Here is a 17,177-nt window from a genome sequence, read left to right on the forward strand (position 1 = left end):
TTAGGCTAGCTACTTAAAAATTAAAATTTTCTGTATTTGTAATAAAAATTTCCGCTTCATTGTAAAACATGCAAATGATCAAATGACCGTTCTTTTTAGTAGTTTAATAATTGATCGGAAAATCGTTTTTTGGTAGTTTAATAATTGATTGAAAAACGTTCTTTTTAGTAGTTTAATAATTAACTGAAATAGTATTTTTCTTTAAAATTTTAATGATTGGTCGAATGGATTTTTAACTGGTTTTTACCAAATCTCGCGTCTTTTTATATTGTAGTGTTCATTTTTATGTGTAATTTAGCAATATAATGTTATGTGGTTATTGATTTCTCCATTTGGATCATATCATCTCCACCAACAAAGAGCTGTGGAAATATTAATTTTAAATATGACACACTTTACATATACTATGAGGTGTGGGAAGAAAAAAACATAATAGATAGTTTCATCTCTGGCTCATTTTCATTCAAAATTACTATACTCAAAACAAGCTTTACAAATTTTTGTAAAAAAAAAAGACTGCTTTTCTATTTCATTTAATTTTCTGTTAAAAAAAAACCTTTAAACATATACTGTAATTTATAAATAATATGGCATACTATGTAGCTAATTAGCCTACTAAACACAACTTCTTGTAATCAATCTTGTTGATGTAAGTCTGTAAAAGACAAGATTAAAAAATAAATGTGTTTGGGATAATTTTATAAAGCAAAGAGAATAGAGTTATCTTCACACCCAAACACTCTGAAACCATTTCACAAAAACCCCAAAGCTTTCCTTCTCTTTGCAATCGAGATTTATCGGAAAAATTGTCATCCCTTGGAGACGACAATGCAGAGGTTTTGCACTAAGCTACGTTCCATTTCCATCCAATCTAATCGGAATCTCGCTTTTATCGGTGCACCTCACCGTCTCATTCACCATTCTCCTTCCCCGAGCCGTCACTTAACAACCCTAGGTTTCGCCAATACGACCAAATGGAGCTTCGTTCCCGCCGCCGGAGTCTCTCCTCCGTTCAATGTTAGCTCTATGGGTTCTACCTTTGTTCCTCATCACGTAAGTTTCCGCAATTTTTGTTAAGCTTTTTTTTTTTTTTTTGCTTCGCGAGAAAGTGAAGTCGTTTCGATTAGATTAGGATGATATCTCTGTTGATTGAGAAAATTTGGAGGGGTACAGGATCTGAGCAGCTAGATAGTTTACTTTTGAATTTGTTGTGTGAAGCTCTTTACTTGTTTGATCATTAGAAACAGAATCATCCTGGCTTAGATTGTGATTTGAATTTTACAAATGGGAAAGGGATTGATATATTCATAGAATGTTAAGCAGCTTCTTCGACTTGTTACTATGTGGATTTATACCCCAACTGATACAAGTGGGTGCTTGTGTTTATATCACTAGCAAGTGTAAGCTTACTCAAGCTCATATTATACATATATGTGTACTTTGGAATCTGAGCATTCAAATTTATGGTGTATAGCTCTTGAATTTTGTGTCCCTTGTTTAATCATTGGAATGAAACATTGTCCTGGCTCTAATTACGGGTTTTCTGAATTAGAGAAATGGATGATCCTTTTTTTCATAGAATGTTAAGTAGCTCTTGCAGCATCACTTAAAGCCATGTACACTTATGTTTGAAAACTGGACCTGTTTGGGGTTTGTCGAGTGTTGCTTGAATCTTAAATAAAATCCTATGTTTCTCCTTCTATGCAACATCAGTTCATATCTGATTGATTATCTTATCTATGATGATCCAATCTCTTGCGTTCAGTTTGTTCAAGTAAGAAATATCACTTCCAAGGAAAAAATGGCAAAATGGAAGAAGAAGTGGAGACCAAGGACTCCAATCACATCAAAAGTCAAGAAAGTCAAGATAAAGTTTTATTCGTACGTTGTGATTCCAAGATTACCAACAAATCTTTTTTAAGTAGTATGTTGTGTGTTTCTCTCAAAAAGTAACTAGTTTGGGTTGAATCTATATCGCAGGTCATTCAAAGACAGGTTTAAACCACTAAATGATGGTACCATCCGTCGCTGGAAAGAGGGAAAGCGCCACAACGCGCACTTGAAGGTAACAACACCTGATTCCTCATTCTATAATATAAATCTCTGATTTTATTCATTCTATGGCCAGACGCCTCAGGGGAAACAGTATGATATAATAACTAGGTTTCTAAACTGATCAGAAATTACCACAGCTAGCTGAGCTCTGGTGATAGTGAAAGTAAATTGTGATGGAAGTAGTTTGAACTTAGATCCTTTTATTGCGTCCTGGTTTAGCTAGATAGATAGGTAATAGGCGCTAGTTGTATTTACAATACCAATTCAGCTGTTTGATCTCTTCACCATTCCCTGGGTCAGGTCAATAAAGTGTTGAGGATAATGAATTTGTGTTGTTAACTGATGCAGTCAAAGAAATCGAAGCGTAGATTGAGACAGCCTGGATTAGTACCACCAGCATATGCCAAAGTCATGAAGAAACTCAATTTCTGCAACTGAGAGAGATAGAGAAAGAATACAGTATGATTACGATTGAAAGCCAGTCTCTTCCATTTTTAGTCCAGATAATTTATTTTTTTGCTTCACTGGTACCTAAAAACCTTAATCATACTCTTAGTTTCTTTATCCTCTTCAGTTTTAACCTTTCAATCACCAAAGGAATAAAATTGGCATTTTGGTCCTTTTCCTAAAGATTTTGGAATCTGTTGGAACATTTGCTTGTCTTTTGAATTTGATTAATCATACCAATTCATTAATAAGTCTTGAATAGATATCTTTGAAGTGAAAAAGAAAAACAATTTGGGGTTTTTGTTACTCGAAAGTTTTAGTAACATTTTCCAGCCAAACCAGAAGAAACCATGTTTCTCGTCTCGGTCCGATTATTTGTAGTCCGGTTTAGTAGAATTGTTCCGGTTTAGTAGAATTGTTGTAAACCGAACTGTGTGAATTGAGAAATCCACCGCACTTTCATATTTTGGTGGTGTAGCCGAGTCGGCCTTAGTGCCACGTGTATCGTTGGTGGGGTCTCGATCCAACAAGCGTAAAGAGCAAGGGAGACTTCCACGTGTCATTTGTTGGAAGTTACGATAGTACCCCCACCGTCGCGACATGTGAGTAATCAGAATATTGTAGTCTCCATGTCCAACGGCGAATATTCCACGCTGGCAGTCTTACGTGGACATGCTCTCTCTCCCATCCCCATGCACTTTTATTTTTGTCATAATTCTCTTTTTAATTTAAAAAAATTAATTATTTGTAAGAACATCATTGGATTATTACTATTTTTATCATTTTATGAATAATCAAAACATTAAAATAAGGGTTTTATGTCGCTCTCGTCGGAGTGTTGTCGCCGGGCATCGCTCATCGTATATTATATATAAAACGATGTATATGTAAAGAAAAAAACAGTAATGATGACCTAGCATCAAGAAATAATTTTATTTTATCAGGAATTAATGCAGTAATGTGTAAATTACTAATCTGGTTAAAAACCATTTGCTATTAGAGAGAGTAGTATCCGACCAGACAAGAATCGATAAAAATAAGAGTTATAAATAATAATGATACCTAAATGAAAGACCAACATGGAGAGAGATTTGATTCATGGATTTGTATGTGAGAATGAGACAAAACCTTCACTCATAAGTTATGTTATAATATATATATAAAATTTCATAATCTAACGATACTAAATTAATCAAAAAAATGATAATTCCTAGAAACTTAAATTATATTCCTTTGGTAGACAATTATAATCTTAGTAGTAAACAAATATCCATGATGCGGGCCATGTTCTTCTCCTCCCATGTTACAAATCCTCTTTTTAAAATTATACTCTTTTTTTTTATTTAAAAAAGGTACGCAATCATATATTCTTAAGACTCTAAAACATGACCCCAAAAAAAAAAAAAAAGTCTACGTTAAAACATCATTTTAACTGGTCTGGTTGATAAATATACAAAACTGTAAAAAAACTATAAGCTGAAAATGTGTAAAAGCATGTCATAAAAAAAATTCACAAAACATCCAAAAAACTACAAAAACACTTTTATCTTATTTTTGTGATTAGTAACTATTAAAATGGTATATATTTTATATCAAAATGGTACGGGAATTACCAATAAAATCTATATAATAATTTATTAATTACAAAATTGATTTTTAAAAACATTACAAAGAATATCATCCTCCAACTTTTTTTACTGCTTTTTCTTACTAATATTTGATTTTTTTTACCGTTTTGTATTTTCATTATTTTTATATAAGAATAATATTTTATAAATAAAACTATACTTTAAAAAAAAAAAAGTAGAAGAAAAAAAAACAGAGAAAAACGAAGGTTGACGTTAAGTGACTTAATAATGTCACCACTTCTTCTCCTCTTCCATCATCATCACCCCCGACGACTTTTTTATTCTCTCTTCTCTTTTCTCTCTCAGCTCTGTTTTTTTCCTGCAATTACAGCTTTTTTCTTTTCTTTCCTCTGATCCTCTCTGATCTTTTTCTTCATCATCTTAATACCTCTTTCTATTTCTCTCTTCCTCTAATTCCACTCACATTTCCCTTCTTTCTTAACAAAATTCTAATCTCTTCTTCCCTCCCCACTGAGTTTGACAAAACAAAACTTTTAAACTCTTCTTTCAAAGTTACGTTTTTTTTTTCCTCTTCCCCGGATCTCATCCACCGGAAGAAGAGGAAAAGATTCCTTCCACCATTTGCCGCCGCGGGTTTTTCCCGCCATTATTTGACCGGAAAAAAAATGGAGAGAGTGAATCTGGGAGGTTTGGGTTACGATAATGGCGGAGTCATGATGACTAGAGATCCTAAACCTAGGCTGAGATGGACCGCCGATCTTCACGATCGCTTCGTCGACGCCGTCGCTAAGCTCGGTGGCGCTGACAGTAATCTCTCTCTTCATCTTCTTCTTTAATTTAGAGATAAACCGGTTTTTAACTTATGATTCCGGTTTATTCCGGTTTGTTTGGTTCCTGTTAATGACATTGTGGTTTGATTTTACAGAAGCAACGCCGAAGTCGGTTCTGAAGCTGATGGGATTAAAAGGCTTGACACTGTACCATCTCAAGAGCCATTTACAGGTCTACTACACTTATACGAATTTGGATGTGTATAAATTTCAACTTCTGATTTTTTTTGTTTTTACTTACGTGTGCTATGTGATGTGTTTGTTTGAATTGTGCAGAAGTATAGACTTGGTCAACAACAAGGGAAAAAACAAAATCGATCAGACCAAAACAAGGAAAATGCTGGTATGATGATCATAGGCATAGCACATATAACTAAAGGTTTATGTATAGTTTAGAAGAATATGGGAGTAGATATAACTTAGAAGGAGTTAAGTTGCTGAACAAAATGGATATAGGGATTACATTTAAGATTGTACTTTTGTTTAACAGGAAGTTCATATGTGCATTTCGACAATTGTTCTCAAGGTGGAATCTCTAATGAATCAAGATTTGATAGTGGCCATCATAGGTATTATATCAGATGAATCAATATGCTTTTCTTTATTTCAATGGAATTTGTAAACTTTGGTTTTGACAAAATGTGAATGTGTATATGTGTAGACAAAGCGGGAATGTACCTTTCGCAGAGGCAATGAGACATCAGGTTGATGCGCAACAACGGTTTCAAGAACAGCTCGAGGTAACAAGAAAGGAAAATAATCTTTTTTTTCTTTTTGTTATCTTCGAAACAATTTTGAACCGAGTTTGCGGTGTTATAGGTGCAGAAAAGACTGCAGATGAGAATGGAGGCACAAGGAAAGTACCTGTTGACATTACTAGAGAAAGCACAGAAGAGCATACCTTGTGGTAATGCAGCAGAAACAGACAAGGGCCAGTTCTCGGATTTCAACCTCGCACTTTCGGGACTTGTAGGAGATGATCATAAGAGCCAAAAGGCGGTGGGTTTGGTTACCAATATCTTACACCTTAATGGTGATTCCTCCGAAGATTTTCGGTTATGCGGAGAACAAGAGAAGATAGAAACCGGAGACGCAGGTGTTAAACCAGAATCCGGATTTGTGCATTTCGATTTGAACTCCAAAAGTGGGTTTGATCTCTTGAATTCTGGTAACTATGGGATTGAAATGAAGCCAAATGTGATTGCAAATAGACATCCTTAGGTAACAGAGGCAGTTTCTTTTATTTTACGTCTTCTTCTTCTTTTGCTTATAGAATGTTTACAAATTTACTTCATGTTATTTTGCTCAGTGGCATTGAGTTTTCTGAAAGTATAGAATATATTTTAGAGAAGAAGAGATATTTCATATTTTGTAAGACAAAGATGAAATGGGGACTATAGATGAGATCTGAATCTTCTCATTACTGATTCTCTCTAATTATAATAGACAAAATAATAATTTCGTAATAGCATATGTGTTACTATATTTTACAAGGATAAAGTGTTGTTTAAAGTCTTTTAACTTTGTGAGGACGGCTAAGAGAATGTCACCTATAATGTAATAATAAAATATAAAAAGAGAGAAAAATAGAGACAGACCAAACATGAAGTTGTTGTAAAAGCATTTCAAGTTAGGAGAGAGAGCGTAGGGACTAATCTGACTCCAGATTGGGAACTATAGCAGATGATAGCTCGATATGAGAAACCCTCACCGCCCCGATAAGCCGCTCTGGCAATTCTTCTGGTGTGTTCGCCTATAAACGCAATTTCGGGATCATCCAAAAGATTTCAAGAGGAGAAACAATGTTAAAAGATCAAAGTCTTAGATTTTGTTAGATTGATTTACCTGTACAAGGAAAGCCATTTCGACAACCAAAGATGTGATTACGCCAATGACAAGACCGAGAACTCCATTTGCGACTGTTGATGAGCCGATATCTACATCTATCTGCATGGGGATAAAAATGTTTCTTTGAGTTGCTTTTACCCAATATAGAGCTTTTAGAAAGTTAGCAGAATGTGGACTCACTTCTAAGTATGTTGGACCGCGGATATAGTTGCAATCCACTGCTTTCCCGAGGAGACACGGAGTGCTTCCCACGCTTTGCCTTACTATCCATGAACCCTGCATAAGATTGGTTTGTCATATGAATTTATTTGTTCTATGATTTTACATAGAGAAAGAGAGAGGGGAAAACAGAGAGAGAAATACCTTGGGGACTAAAGGTATAAGCTTGAGCCTACTATTCCGAAATTCATCATCACCATCAACAAAACGTTGGAAGAGGGATCCAGGTACAAGTTCTTTGGTCACGAAATAAAATACCATACTGTAGTGTGTTGATCCAGGAACCTATTATATTAGCGGTTAAAACATCGATAAGATAAACTAATTTTATAGTTTGTACATATTGTTGTAGTCCATAGGCAAAACTTACTTGAACATTTACTACCATTGAGAAAAGACCCTTCTCCGCAGCAACCTGAAACGATTAGTAACATTTTAATTGGAATTTCCAAGTGACGACAAAGAGACCTCAATGAAAGATAATAGAAAAGTAAAGGGATAATATTATCTCCCTTGAGCTAACGAGGAACTTAAGCCACAAGAGTTAGTATCTCTTACTTGTGCTGCACAGCCCTTGCGCCTAACAACATGATCCATTCTTTTAGTGTCCTTGAACCAATCGACGGCGACGAGATCCATAAGATGCTTCCCAGCAGGAATCTTCAGTAAAAGTCGATGAGTGAGTATCCAAGAGATAACTTGATGTAGAAGAATGGGCATCTTTATTGTGCGTTTCAAGGTAATTAGGGAGATACTACTAACCTTCCTTTTATCATCACAGAAACTCTTGCCACGGACTTTGAAGTTGTCCCCATCAGAAATTCTCCAGCAGTTACGGGAATTTTCGTTATCATCATGTCGCAGATTACCGGAGAAACATGACAGATCAATCTTGAGAGCAGGTTCTTCTTCTGAGGTTGCAAATGGCACAAGAAATTTATAGAGATTAGATACTTTTTCACCAACTCAGAAAGCATTAATCATTAAAACTAGACTATTAATTCACCTGTTTTCTTCGCATCAGTCTCCTGCTCCTGCTCCTGCTTACTCGTTTCAGCCTGAAATATAGCAAATGTGACGAAAGACTCAACTGGATAAAATCTTAAGTTCAAATAGAATCCTTGATAGGCCAACCTCTTGTTCTGAATCAGGTATCTGAAACTCGTCATCGTCATCCGAGTCTTCATCCATTAGCACAGAGTTTCTGCTGGCACCATTTGTTTGATCAATAGAAAGGGAAGACTTATGCTGAGGCTTTCCACCTTTACCCAAGGCTAAGGAAGAAGATGCCATATTAACCATAACAGGGATCCTGATTGGTTGACCTCTATCATCTGTCTGTGAGAACCACTCGCGCAAACCTGAGATGAACACAAGTCCATGACTTAAATGCCAGATGCTTAAGTGCTCTTTCAAGAATAGCATAAGTCATTTTCCACAGGGATTTTAGGGGAAATGAGCACAAAAGAATTTACCAGAAACGCTATTCAGCATTTGAAGAAGACAGTGTTGTTGAAATGCTGGAAGATAACCTGCACCCCACCCTTTCAGATCGATCTGTATTAGATGCTGCACTTGTGTCCTAGGCCTTCCATTCCGGGGCTTTAGTGGGGCGATGTTAAATCCTCCACCTAAACAAGAGAGCATAATTTGAGTCAGATTGTAATACATAATATTTTAGAAGATTTTGGTGATAGAAGACATAGCATTAAACTTACTCTCAAGATGAGCCCGAACAAATCCTGGTTGTGGACCACAATTTTCATGCTCCCTAGAACGAAACAATACCACTTCACAGGAAGAGCAAGATAAATAATTAAAACTAGAAATATAATAGAGACTGTCCCTTCGAGAAAATTCGACAAAATAGAGGCTGTCCAGTTTTAGCATGAGTAAAAAGGGAAGGGAACCTACCATAACTTCCATCGTCATTACGACGCCAATAACGTACATAGCAGAGGTCACGAGGCCACACAACCCTACAGCCATTTTCATAACATGAGTATTACTAAAACAGAGCCCATGAAAACAACCAAGTACTATTCTGACTAGTATAATGGCCCTCTAACTCATTTCTACCGGTTTTCAGTAGCACGGATTATGGTAAGCAAAATAAATAAACACATATCTGGATGACTTGTCTATTTTGTTGACAAAAAATTTAGTTGATTATGAATCAAATCACAACTTAGCAACTGAATGCGGATTTGTGGTTATTACTATATGATAATATTTTTTGGTGCAGTATTACATTGGAAACCAGTCGAGCAGAAGTCTGTGATAGAGTATTGCTGTGTGACCATCCACCTCTTCCACTAATCTCCCATACTGAAAACTGCAGTCCCACCTGTCAAACCATAAGAAAAGAGGGAAAACAAAGAGCCTCAGATACCAGAACAAACAAAACGAAAACACTTTTGCTAAAAATACTGTAGAATGTGGAAACAGAAGAGATAAGGACTGACACTAGGGACAATTTATTTTACTGGTACAAGATATATCCAATAAAATTTGCCAAATAATAAAGCATGTGTATAAGAAAATCCAAAAAAAGATTCTGTTATGACCAGAATAGATATGAGAATACAGAAGATGAAGAAACACCTACTCATATCGAGTGCCATCCATGCTCATCACAAGCTCGAATATTTCCTCACATGTGGCCTCCACTACACCAACAGCCTTCATTGCCCTGCTGCAGCTTCTTGGCTGCATGCTTAGCACTGTAAATGATGGTTCTTTTCTAAATAAAAATTACTATGTAATAAGTAGGAAATTATGCTATTAAAATGACAAGCTATTAGGAACTTCCATACAAGATAATCAACTTCAAGTAGCTCTTCAAAAATCCGTAGACCTGCAAAATGTATTTAAAAGTGAGAAGAAGAATTCCCGAATTTAAGCACTGTCATTGAATACTACATAACTCTATGATCCAACAGATTGTATAGTAGTGAAATTTTAATTTGAAGCCGATTATAGACACAAGTGACAAGCCTTACAGGTGTTAGGGGGAAGTACATTTGGTATTTAATAAGTCGCAACTTTTTGTAATTTATCAGGATAAGAAATAAAACTCTAATGCATGCAAACACCATGCATAATTACTAACCATTTTGGCACTGAAGGAGACGCCAGTGTTTTCTTGAAAATGCCTGATTGCTGGAACTCTGGTTTGACAACTCAGCATCAAACTCCTTAGTCCAGTCAAGTATAGATTCTGGAGGGCCTGCATGTTTGTTTGAGGTGGTCAGATTGCATTAAGGATTGCAGCTGACCAAATTAGTACGTGAAGAAATGAATTGAGGATAACCATTTCCAATAGTTGTCCTCCTCAGTAAATCACGTCGAGAGTCATCGTCATCCTCCAGCGCACTGAACCTGAAGAAATTTGCATAGATTGATTTGCATAAATATAGGTACATAAAATCCAGCACAAGAAAACAGTGTCAAACATCACCATTAATAAAATAGCAAATGATACTGGTCAGTTTTCGGATGCAGTATTATATTACCATCATCTAGTATCTCTAACGTTTTTAGAAAAGAATCAAAGATCAGAACTAACTAAACCAAAATTCATAGTAATAATTCAATTGATGATTATATCTTCCATTTGAATCTAATAGAATTACCAATCCCATTTTTCAAGTTTATTTTGTGATCATGATTCCCACAAACCATAAACTCCTTCTGCATAACATGGGTCACCATTCTCAACACAGTTCAGATTTACTCTCTGTAAAGGATTAACATAATACTCTACGACCAGAACTTATGAATACGGCAGGGAATCATATGATCAAGGAAACCTAAGCAAGTGAGTTGATGTAAGATAAAATTAAGATGCTTGCAGAAATGAAGAAATGATGTCGATTATGCACTCACGGGCTTTCATGGTCTGAAGATGAAGCAGTCCTTCCAACATCCATCCCAGGCTTATATTCAAAAGAAACATATTGCTGACCACTTGGTACTAGAGATTCTTGATGCTGCAACAGTGTAAAACACAGAACAGTAATCAGATAAGACAGGCAGATACAGAGAGACCCTCTTTTGATAATTTACCAGTGTCGTAATGAAATGACAGTTACTCTGTGGTACTAAGATAGAAGGTTAAAGACAAGGCAGCAAATTTTGTGATTCAGGGATTGCGAGATAGAATTTACAGACCTGATCTATGACACTCTCAATTTTATCCTTCCACATTAAAGCTTCCTGGATGTTGAACGCTGCCATCTAGCAAGAACATACTCCACATGAACTAACAAGAAGCATTAAAATGCAGACTAACAAGATAGAAGTAATACAATCTACTCTCGGAAAGAAAAGACAAGATACCGTGATTCTGTGGTGCTTTTCTTTCTTGTTATAGACAGACAACACGTAAACCATCTGCAAAGAAAATTCAAGAAGATAAGAAATTGCAAATGCATAACTGACACTACAGTTAAACTGAAAAAAAAAGTGACTTTACACTCAAAAATATAACAAGAGCAAATTAACATGACATGGGGAGATCCATCAACTATTCACAACAGTTATTATTAGACGAACTGTTCCCAATTAGTTATACTATTCCCACGGCGAAAGAGATTTAGAATAGACATGGGTTTTAGCAATTGAAGTACTTCATAGTATCATCATCGTTAAGAATCAGTAAGATCACTTATAAGAAGATTCAGTGGTTGCGACAACAACATCAAGCAGAGAAATCTCACTTTGCAAAACCCAGATTCTACTGGTAAACACTAAACAAGCCACATTACAACACATAAGTACTTTTAGTATATAAAAAAATGGTAACAGCAAAACTCACATGTCCATGATGTGTCTTCAATCCTCGATCCTCAACTCTACAGTTTCCATCAATAACCATCGTCTTGATAGGTAGCTACATTCAACAACATAAAGTCTCTATCTCACAACCATACTCTGAACTTGGAAAATTCTAAACCCAAAAATTGAAAGAGACACAAAATCGAAACAAAGATTAGATTCATTGGGAATTTTTGTTACCTGATTATCTTGAGGCTTCTTCTTGTAATAAGCCAAAAGACGAGGTTCCAAAACGAAGTACCTCATATGAATATACGATCGTCCGATCTTTCTTCTTCCATACCTCACCATCCATCCTTCATACACTACCTTCGACATTTTTTTTTTCTCACAAACCTCCACTGAGACGATGAAATCGGAATCTTAGATCCAAATCGAATCAATGTAGTTCAGCGGCGGAAGATCAAAGACTTGGTTTGATCATCGGCGCCGGAATCGTGTTGGATTCTCAGATTCTTTCGATTCCAAAACCGGAGATTTATGAGTCTGAAAAGGTTTGAAATTCCATACTGAAATCAAAACAAATTTCAAAAAAAAAAAAAAACTTAAAAAGTTAAATAGAGAAATAAAATAAAAATATAATAAAGGAGAGAGAGAAGCAGTGAATGTGTCCTCTGAAAAAGTAAATTAGTTAAGAGTAATTAATTGAGTAAAGTCATAAATAACAGCTCTGTTACATTTCACGTTTTGACGAGACTCGAGATGCTTAACGGTAAATATAATCCATCATTAAATAATGTAAAAGTTCCTTTTACTTTTCACATGAACACACATGAATAAAGGAGGTTGTCTAGTCAAGATCCAGTTTTTTTTTACATAGTAAATACTTAAATTTTACAGTGGATTAAAAAGAAAAAAAACTTGAAGCAAACAGAGAGATTTATAATTTTAAAATAAATATTTATTACCGTTATTTTATTTTTTGGAAGCTTTAATCTGAAAAAGAAGAAAAAAAACTGAAATTGTCTTGTTGCTCAATAAGGTGAAATGATTGATTCTATGAGCTCTTGTAGAGGGGCGAGTTCTTTCTTGTCGATCAGTCCAAACTCCTGTCAATACCAATGACAAAAGAGTTTAGTGAAATGATCAAATTGTGAAATTTTATTGAGAGACTGTTTAGAACGAGAACTCACATGAGTAAAGAGGATGAAATGTTTGAAGCAAGTGTTCAGATGAGCTTCTTCTTTGAGGCTAACAATTTTCTGGAAATGAGAATGGTATATATGTGCATAAACACGGAATAGCCGTTTAAATATCGTTTTCACCACATCCTTGAAGTTCTGAGGAAACGGTGCTCCTGTAACAAAACCGAAGATTAGTATTAGGGATATCGATATAGAACGTTTAGTTGTTGATTGATCTCATGGACGTTATAATTTACCAAGTCTTTGAGGAAATAAGGTCTCATCATCGAGTTGAGTCTCGATCCAATCCATCAAGTATTCGACATATTTTGGAGCAGAAACCTCAATTGGCTTCTTGATCTGTACACCATCAGCCCATCTATATTCATACCTGCAAAGAGGATTGGGCTGTGTTAATAAAAAAGCATGTAATGAAAGAATTCATAGCAGCAAGAACATAAGCCATATTATTGGTTTGACAGGAAAAATGCTCAACAGAGAATGACAAAAAGTGGTAGGTTCTTAGTTGGCACTCTGTTTAGATTTTGAAGTCATCTTGTAACAGAGGAACAAGACAGAAATGGTACCTTTCAAAAATAAAAAATGAGTGCATGATAAAAGATTTCTTCAGAGAAGACTATAGAGATCCAAAAACATTAGCCTAAACTCTTTCTAATCTTCAGAGTTGCAAAGACATCATAACAATTGAACAAGCTTGATTGCACAGCAGACCACTTGAAGACCAAAAATATAATCACAGCGAGGAGAAAATATATGATATGAGCCTGTTAACAAATTTGTTTCTTCTCAAAGAAATAGGATGATCCTCTAATCAATAAGTTACTCTCAAAGGTTGAAGCCAAATATGTAATAATAACACATAGTAAAAGAGGTGAGGCAATACTTGGGGCCAGCAGTCATTGTAGGACAGTTATCTGGTGTGCAGAACTCGGTAAGCGTACCATATAGCAAATTCACCTGATTAAAGAAATCCACAGCTGAAACGAAAAACAAATTATCAACAAAAGCTATTGCAGTAAGTAAGTATTCAACTGCTGCATTAAATCCCAAAGACTAAGTAAACACTAAAGTAACCATGAGGCTGCAAGCAGAGTGGTACTCACTGTTTACAGCAAGCCATTCATTTGCATCCTCTCCTGGAGGAAGTCGTACAGCTTCTCTCAAGTTCCCACTTCCTAGGGTGGCATCTATATGCTTTCGAAGCTGTGCACCCTATATTTCCGAAAGAAACAAAATGTTAAACAAGAAGAATCAAACAGTAGATTTCAGGTCAACTAATCAACGACTGCAGAACTCAAAAACTATAGAGTTTCAAAGACATAAACAATAGAAAAGAAGAAGGTCCAATAGTTTACAAACCTTGCTTCCTGAAGGTGCACTCTTTTTAGGACGAAAAGTCTTCTGATTTCTATTATAGAAGGGAAGAACAGATGTTGTCAGACAAATCATCAATGTTGAATAAAAAGCACTCATGAGAACATGATAATGTAATCCTATACATAAAAACGTATTCGATTCAAAACGGCTATAACTGCAACAAATCTACTAGTACACCTTATATATCCTAGAACAAAATATTTGAGTAACAATCACTGCATATGTGACAGGGATGTATCATGAGTTCTGAGCAAACAAAACAAATCTGATCATCATTGAATACCTAACTAGTAAAAACAAAAAAAAAAACAAATCTGAGGACATATATAAGAAGGATCATAATCATTAACTAGCTCTCACTAAGATTTGAAGCACTGAGAACAAATCCACAACACCAATGATTTTAAATCCAATCAAGAAAACTCTAATCTGTATAAAATCAACAGCTTAAAAACACTACTTGTACAAATGAATCACAAGATCATGTAAACGGATCCGTTTACTCAATTCATAAATCAGATCAAGAACTTCTCACGATATGTAAACACACAGGAGACCCTTAAATCATCAATTCACAGCCCAAAAAAAAAAGCTCAACCATGAACCTGATTCCAGAACTAGATAGAAAAGTAACGAATCACCGATCGATAAAGTAAAGTTTGATAGTAGAGATCACAAGTTCTGATTTCGCAATCACAAAACGAAACATAGAAGAACCAAAATCAATCCGAGAAAATCCAGAACCACACGAATCAATGATCCTACACAATTACAATGCACGGGAGATTCTCCTCAGAAGTAAAGAGATTGAAATCACAGATTGAAACAAAATCACAGATCTGAGATTGCAAAACAATCATAAAAAAAAAACAAAATCTACAAACTCAACAAAAAATTACGCAGAACGAGACGAAGAAGAAAGATTCTCACCTCCCAAGACCAAAGAGACTCATGGCGACAAAAAGCAAGCGAGAGAGAAAGAGAGATTCGAATTAGCTTTTTAATCGTCAGGTGGAAATGAAGAAAAGAGAAGTCTCTCTGTAAAGACGGGAAATAAAAAAAGTGAGAGAGTATTTATACGGTGAAGACGAAAGACTCGTTGATTCTCTTTCTCTCTCCTTATTAGCTGGCATATTTTATAGAAACCCTTTAACTTTTTGATTGTTTAGATTTATACCCTTAACTAGTAAACTGTCTTTTCTTTTGTTCAAATAAATTGTCTTTATGAATCAATTATTAGCTGGAAATTTTATTTTGTATCACTTTTATGGGACATATAATCTATAAAAAAATTACATTTTCCAACTATATTTGGAGACATGCAAAAAAAAAAATTATAAGATATTAGGACCAAATGATTGGATATATATGCCTAAATATCGGATATCTTGCCTAATATTCTAATAACCTGATAAGTAATCTAAAATACTGGATATATGGTTGTAAGAAAAAACGGATATTCAATTATCCGGTTTGAAATTTAGTACTATTTGTATCCATATTCGTCGTAGCCATCATTTTACTATCTGTATATGTAACTGGATATCTGTTTTTTGGAGCGTACAAGTATATGCGGTAACAAATATTAATCACATGCCTATTTTTGGGCTTTAACAAAGAAAAACAAAAAAGTGAGTATTATTTTTTGAAAATTAAGATATTTTGATTCATATCAACTATGATAGTGTACTATTATTCGGGTTTGGATCAAAAATTTTGAATATCAAATTTTTGAAATAAATCGGAGCGGATCTTGGACCGTTGATATTATTACTAGTTTTTTTATTTGGTAAAGATAATAATTCTAGTTTTTATTACACAAAGATTAGAATAATGGAATTCATGGCAACAGGAAATACAATGATTAAGAAGTTGCTTCCACCATGACAATTTTCATTTTTATTAACTTTTACATAATCTTTCTTTAAAAGAAAAAAAGAACCTTAACGCAATTGTTTTTCTGTGTAGTCAAGTTAATATATTAACCAAATGATGTAACGTGTTATGATGTTTTAGAGCAAAAGATTACATAATTTTGAGAATTACATCCCGCTTGCTTGGCCAATCTATTTGTTTGCATAAACTGATAAAAGTAAACATACATGATCTCTTTGGAATTTTTATAATGCCATCAGCAAGATATGTTTCGATTAGGGAGTAGTTCCATCTAGGATTGATGTGATGTAGAGAAGTATATGTTGAAGTGTTTGATAAATCGAATTCAAATCTTCAAAGATCCATGACTGCCAAGCTAAAGCAAAGAGTACTGACTCAGCCTCAGCTAAGGTTTAGAGCACATGTTAGTCAGTTGTCTTGTCTACCTCCTTTGTTATATAAGGAACCTTCACATATTTTAGTGTACACACAAAAAAAAAACTAATAAATGGATGGATTAATAGATAATATATGTTATGTAACTAAATGTGCAACACGAGTGACAAGGCCACTGAAAAGATAAATTAAAAAAGCACCATTCATGTCCGATTCCTTCTCCTCTTCAGACAACAAATTGAGAGAGCTCGGATACTTTAAAGTTAAGTAAGAACTATTCAGAAGCATTTAGTGTCAGAACTCAGAAACTGAAAACAGAGGAAGTGTAGACAAGTTTCAAGCAAAAGCTTCTAACTTTAACTGAGAAGCTTAAAAGCTTCCATGTTCTAAGCAGTTGGGAAGTAATATACTACATATGTGTGTACATATGTTAGATATCATGTGAGAAACATATATTAGAATTTTGTCTTTTTGAGTAGTTTACTTAGGTTCAGAAGAAACGAACAAAGACTAGGAATCAAGAAAAAACAAAAAAACATAAAGCAAAAGAGATTAAG

At 34.8% G+C, this 17,177-nt stretch overlaps 4 protein-coding genes across 5 annotated transcripts; 2 read left to right on the forward strand and 2 right to left on the reverse strand.

The window, feature by feature from the left end:
* Nucleotides 1-757: 757 nt before the first annotated feature.
* Nucleotides 758-2,687, forward strand: LOC17876288. Its single transcript, XM_006281094.2, has 4 exons — nt 758-1,053; nt 1,766-1,881; nt 1,981-2,065; nt 2,404-2,687. Exons 1-4 carry the CDS (start codon nt 829-831, stop codon nt 2,491-2,493), a joined length of 516 nt encoding a protein of 171 aa, XP_006281156.2. The 5' UTR covers nt 758-828; the 3' UTR covers nt 2,494-2,687.
* Nucleotides 2,688-4,467: 1,780 nt separating this feature from the next.
* Nucleotides 4,468-6,290, forward strand: LOC17877071 (myb family transcription factor PHL11). The gene is made up of 6 exons (XM_006281624.2): nt 4,468-4,898; nt 5,017-5,093; nt 5,198-5,264; nt 5,412-5,490; nt 5,583-5,661; nt 5,741-6,290. The coding sequence occupies exons 1-6, from the start codon at nt 4,757-4,759 to the stop codon at nt 6,140-6,142; spliced, it is 846 nt and encodes a 281-aa protein (XP_006281686.2). The 5' UTR covers nt 4,468-4,756; the 3' UTR covers nt 6,143-6,290.
* A 68-nt stretch (nt 6,291-6,358) lies between these two features.
* LOC17875329 (protein ENHANCED DISEASE RESISTANCE 2-like) lies at nt 6,359-12,376 on the reverse strand. Of its 2 annotated transcripts, XM_006279801.2 has the most exons (22): nt 12,008-12,376; nt 11,808-11,882; nt 11,330-11,383; nt 11,162-11,227; nt 10,877-10,980; nt 10,302-10,369; nt 10,101-10,217; nt 9,805-9,845; nt 9,597-9,697; nt 9,240-9,335; nt 8,903-8,967; nt 8,707-8,778; nt 8,464-8,619; nt 8,123-8,349; nt 7,995-8,046; nt 7,751-7,899; nt 7,547-7,648; nt 7,359-7,403; nt 7,133-7,273; nt 6,950-7,045; nt 6,767-6,868; nt 6,359-6,674 (listed from the first exon to the last, which is right to left on the reverse strand). In XM_006279801.2, exons 1-22 carry the CDS (start codon nt 12,143-12,145, stop codon nt 6,573-6,575), a joined length of 2,169 nt encoding a protein of 722 aa, XP_006279863.1. In that variant the 5' UTR covers nt 12,146-12,376; the 3' UTR covers nt 6,359-6,572. The 2 variants fall into 2 exon arrangements, with proteins under 2 accessions (XP_006279863.1, XP_023642710.1); XM_023786942.1 differs by lacking the exons at nt 11,808-11,882; nt 12,008-12,376 and having other exon boundaries at nt 11,162-11,252.
* A 337-nt stretch (nt 12,377-12,713) lies between these two features.
* On the reverse strand, nt 12,714-15,394 carry LOC17876879 (MOB kinase activator-like 1A). Its single transcript, XM_006281026.2, has 7 exons — nt 15,280-15,394; nt 14,332-14,380; nt 14,076-14,184; nt 13,856-13,949; nt 13,209-13,342; nt 12,961-13,124; nt 12,714-12,876 (listed from the first exon to the last, which is right to left on the reverse strand). Exons 1-7 carry the CDS (start codon nt 15,300-15,302, stop codon nt 12,802-12,804), a joined length of 648 nt encoding a protein of 215 aa, XP_006281088.1. The 5' UTR covers nt 15,303-15,394; the 3' UTR covers nt 12,714-12,801.
* Between the last annotated feature and the right edge of the window lie 1,783 nt (nt 15,395-17,177).

The sequence above is a fragment of the Capsella rubella genome, unplaced genomic scaffold (genome assembly GCF_000375325.1).
Source record: "Capsella rubella cultivar Monte Gargano unplaced genomic scaffold, Caprub1_0 scaffold_8, whole genome shotgun sequence".
Taxonomy (NCBI): domain Eukaryota; kingdom Viridiplantae; phylum Streptophyta; class Magnoliopsida; order Brassicales; family Brassicaceae; genus Capsella; species Capsella rubella.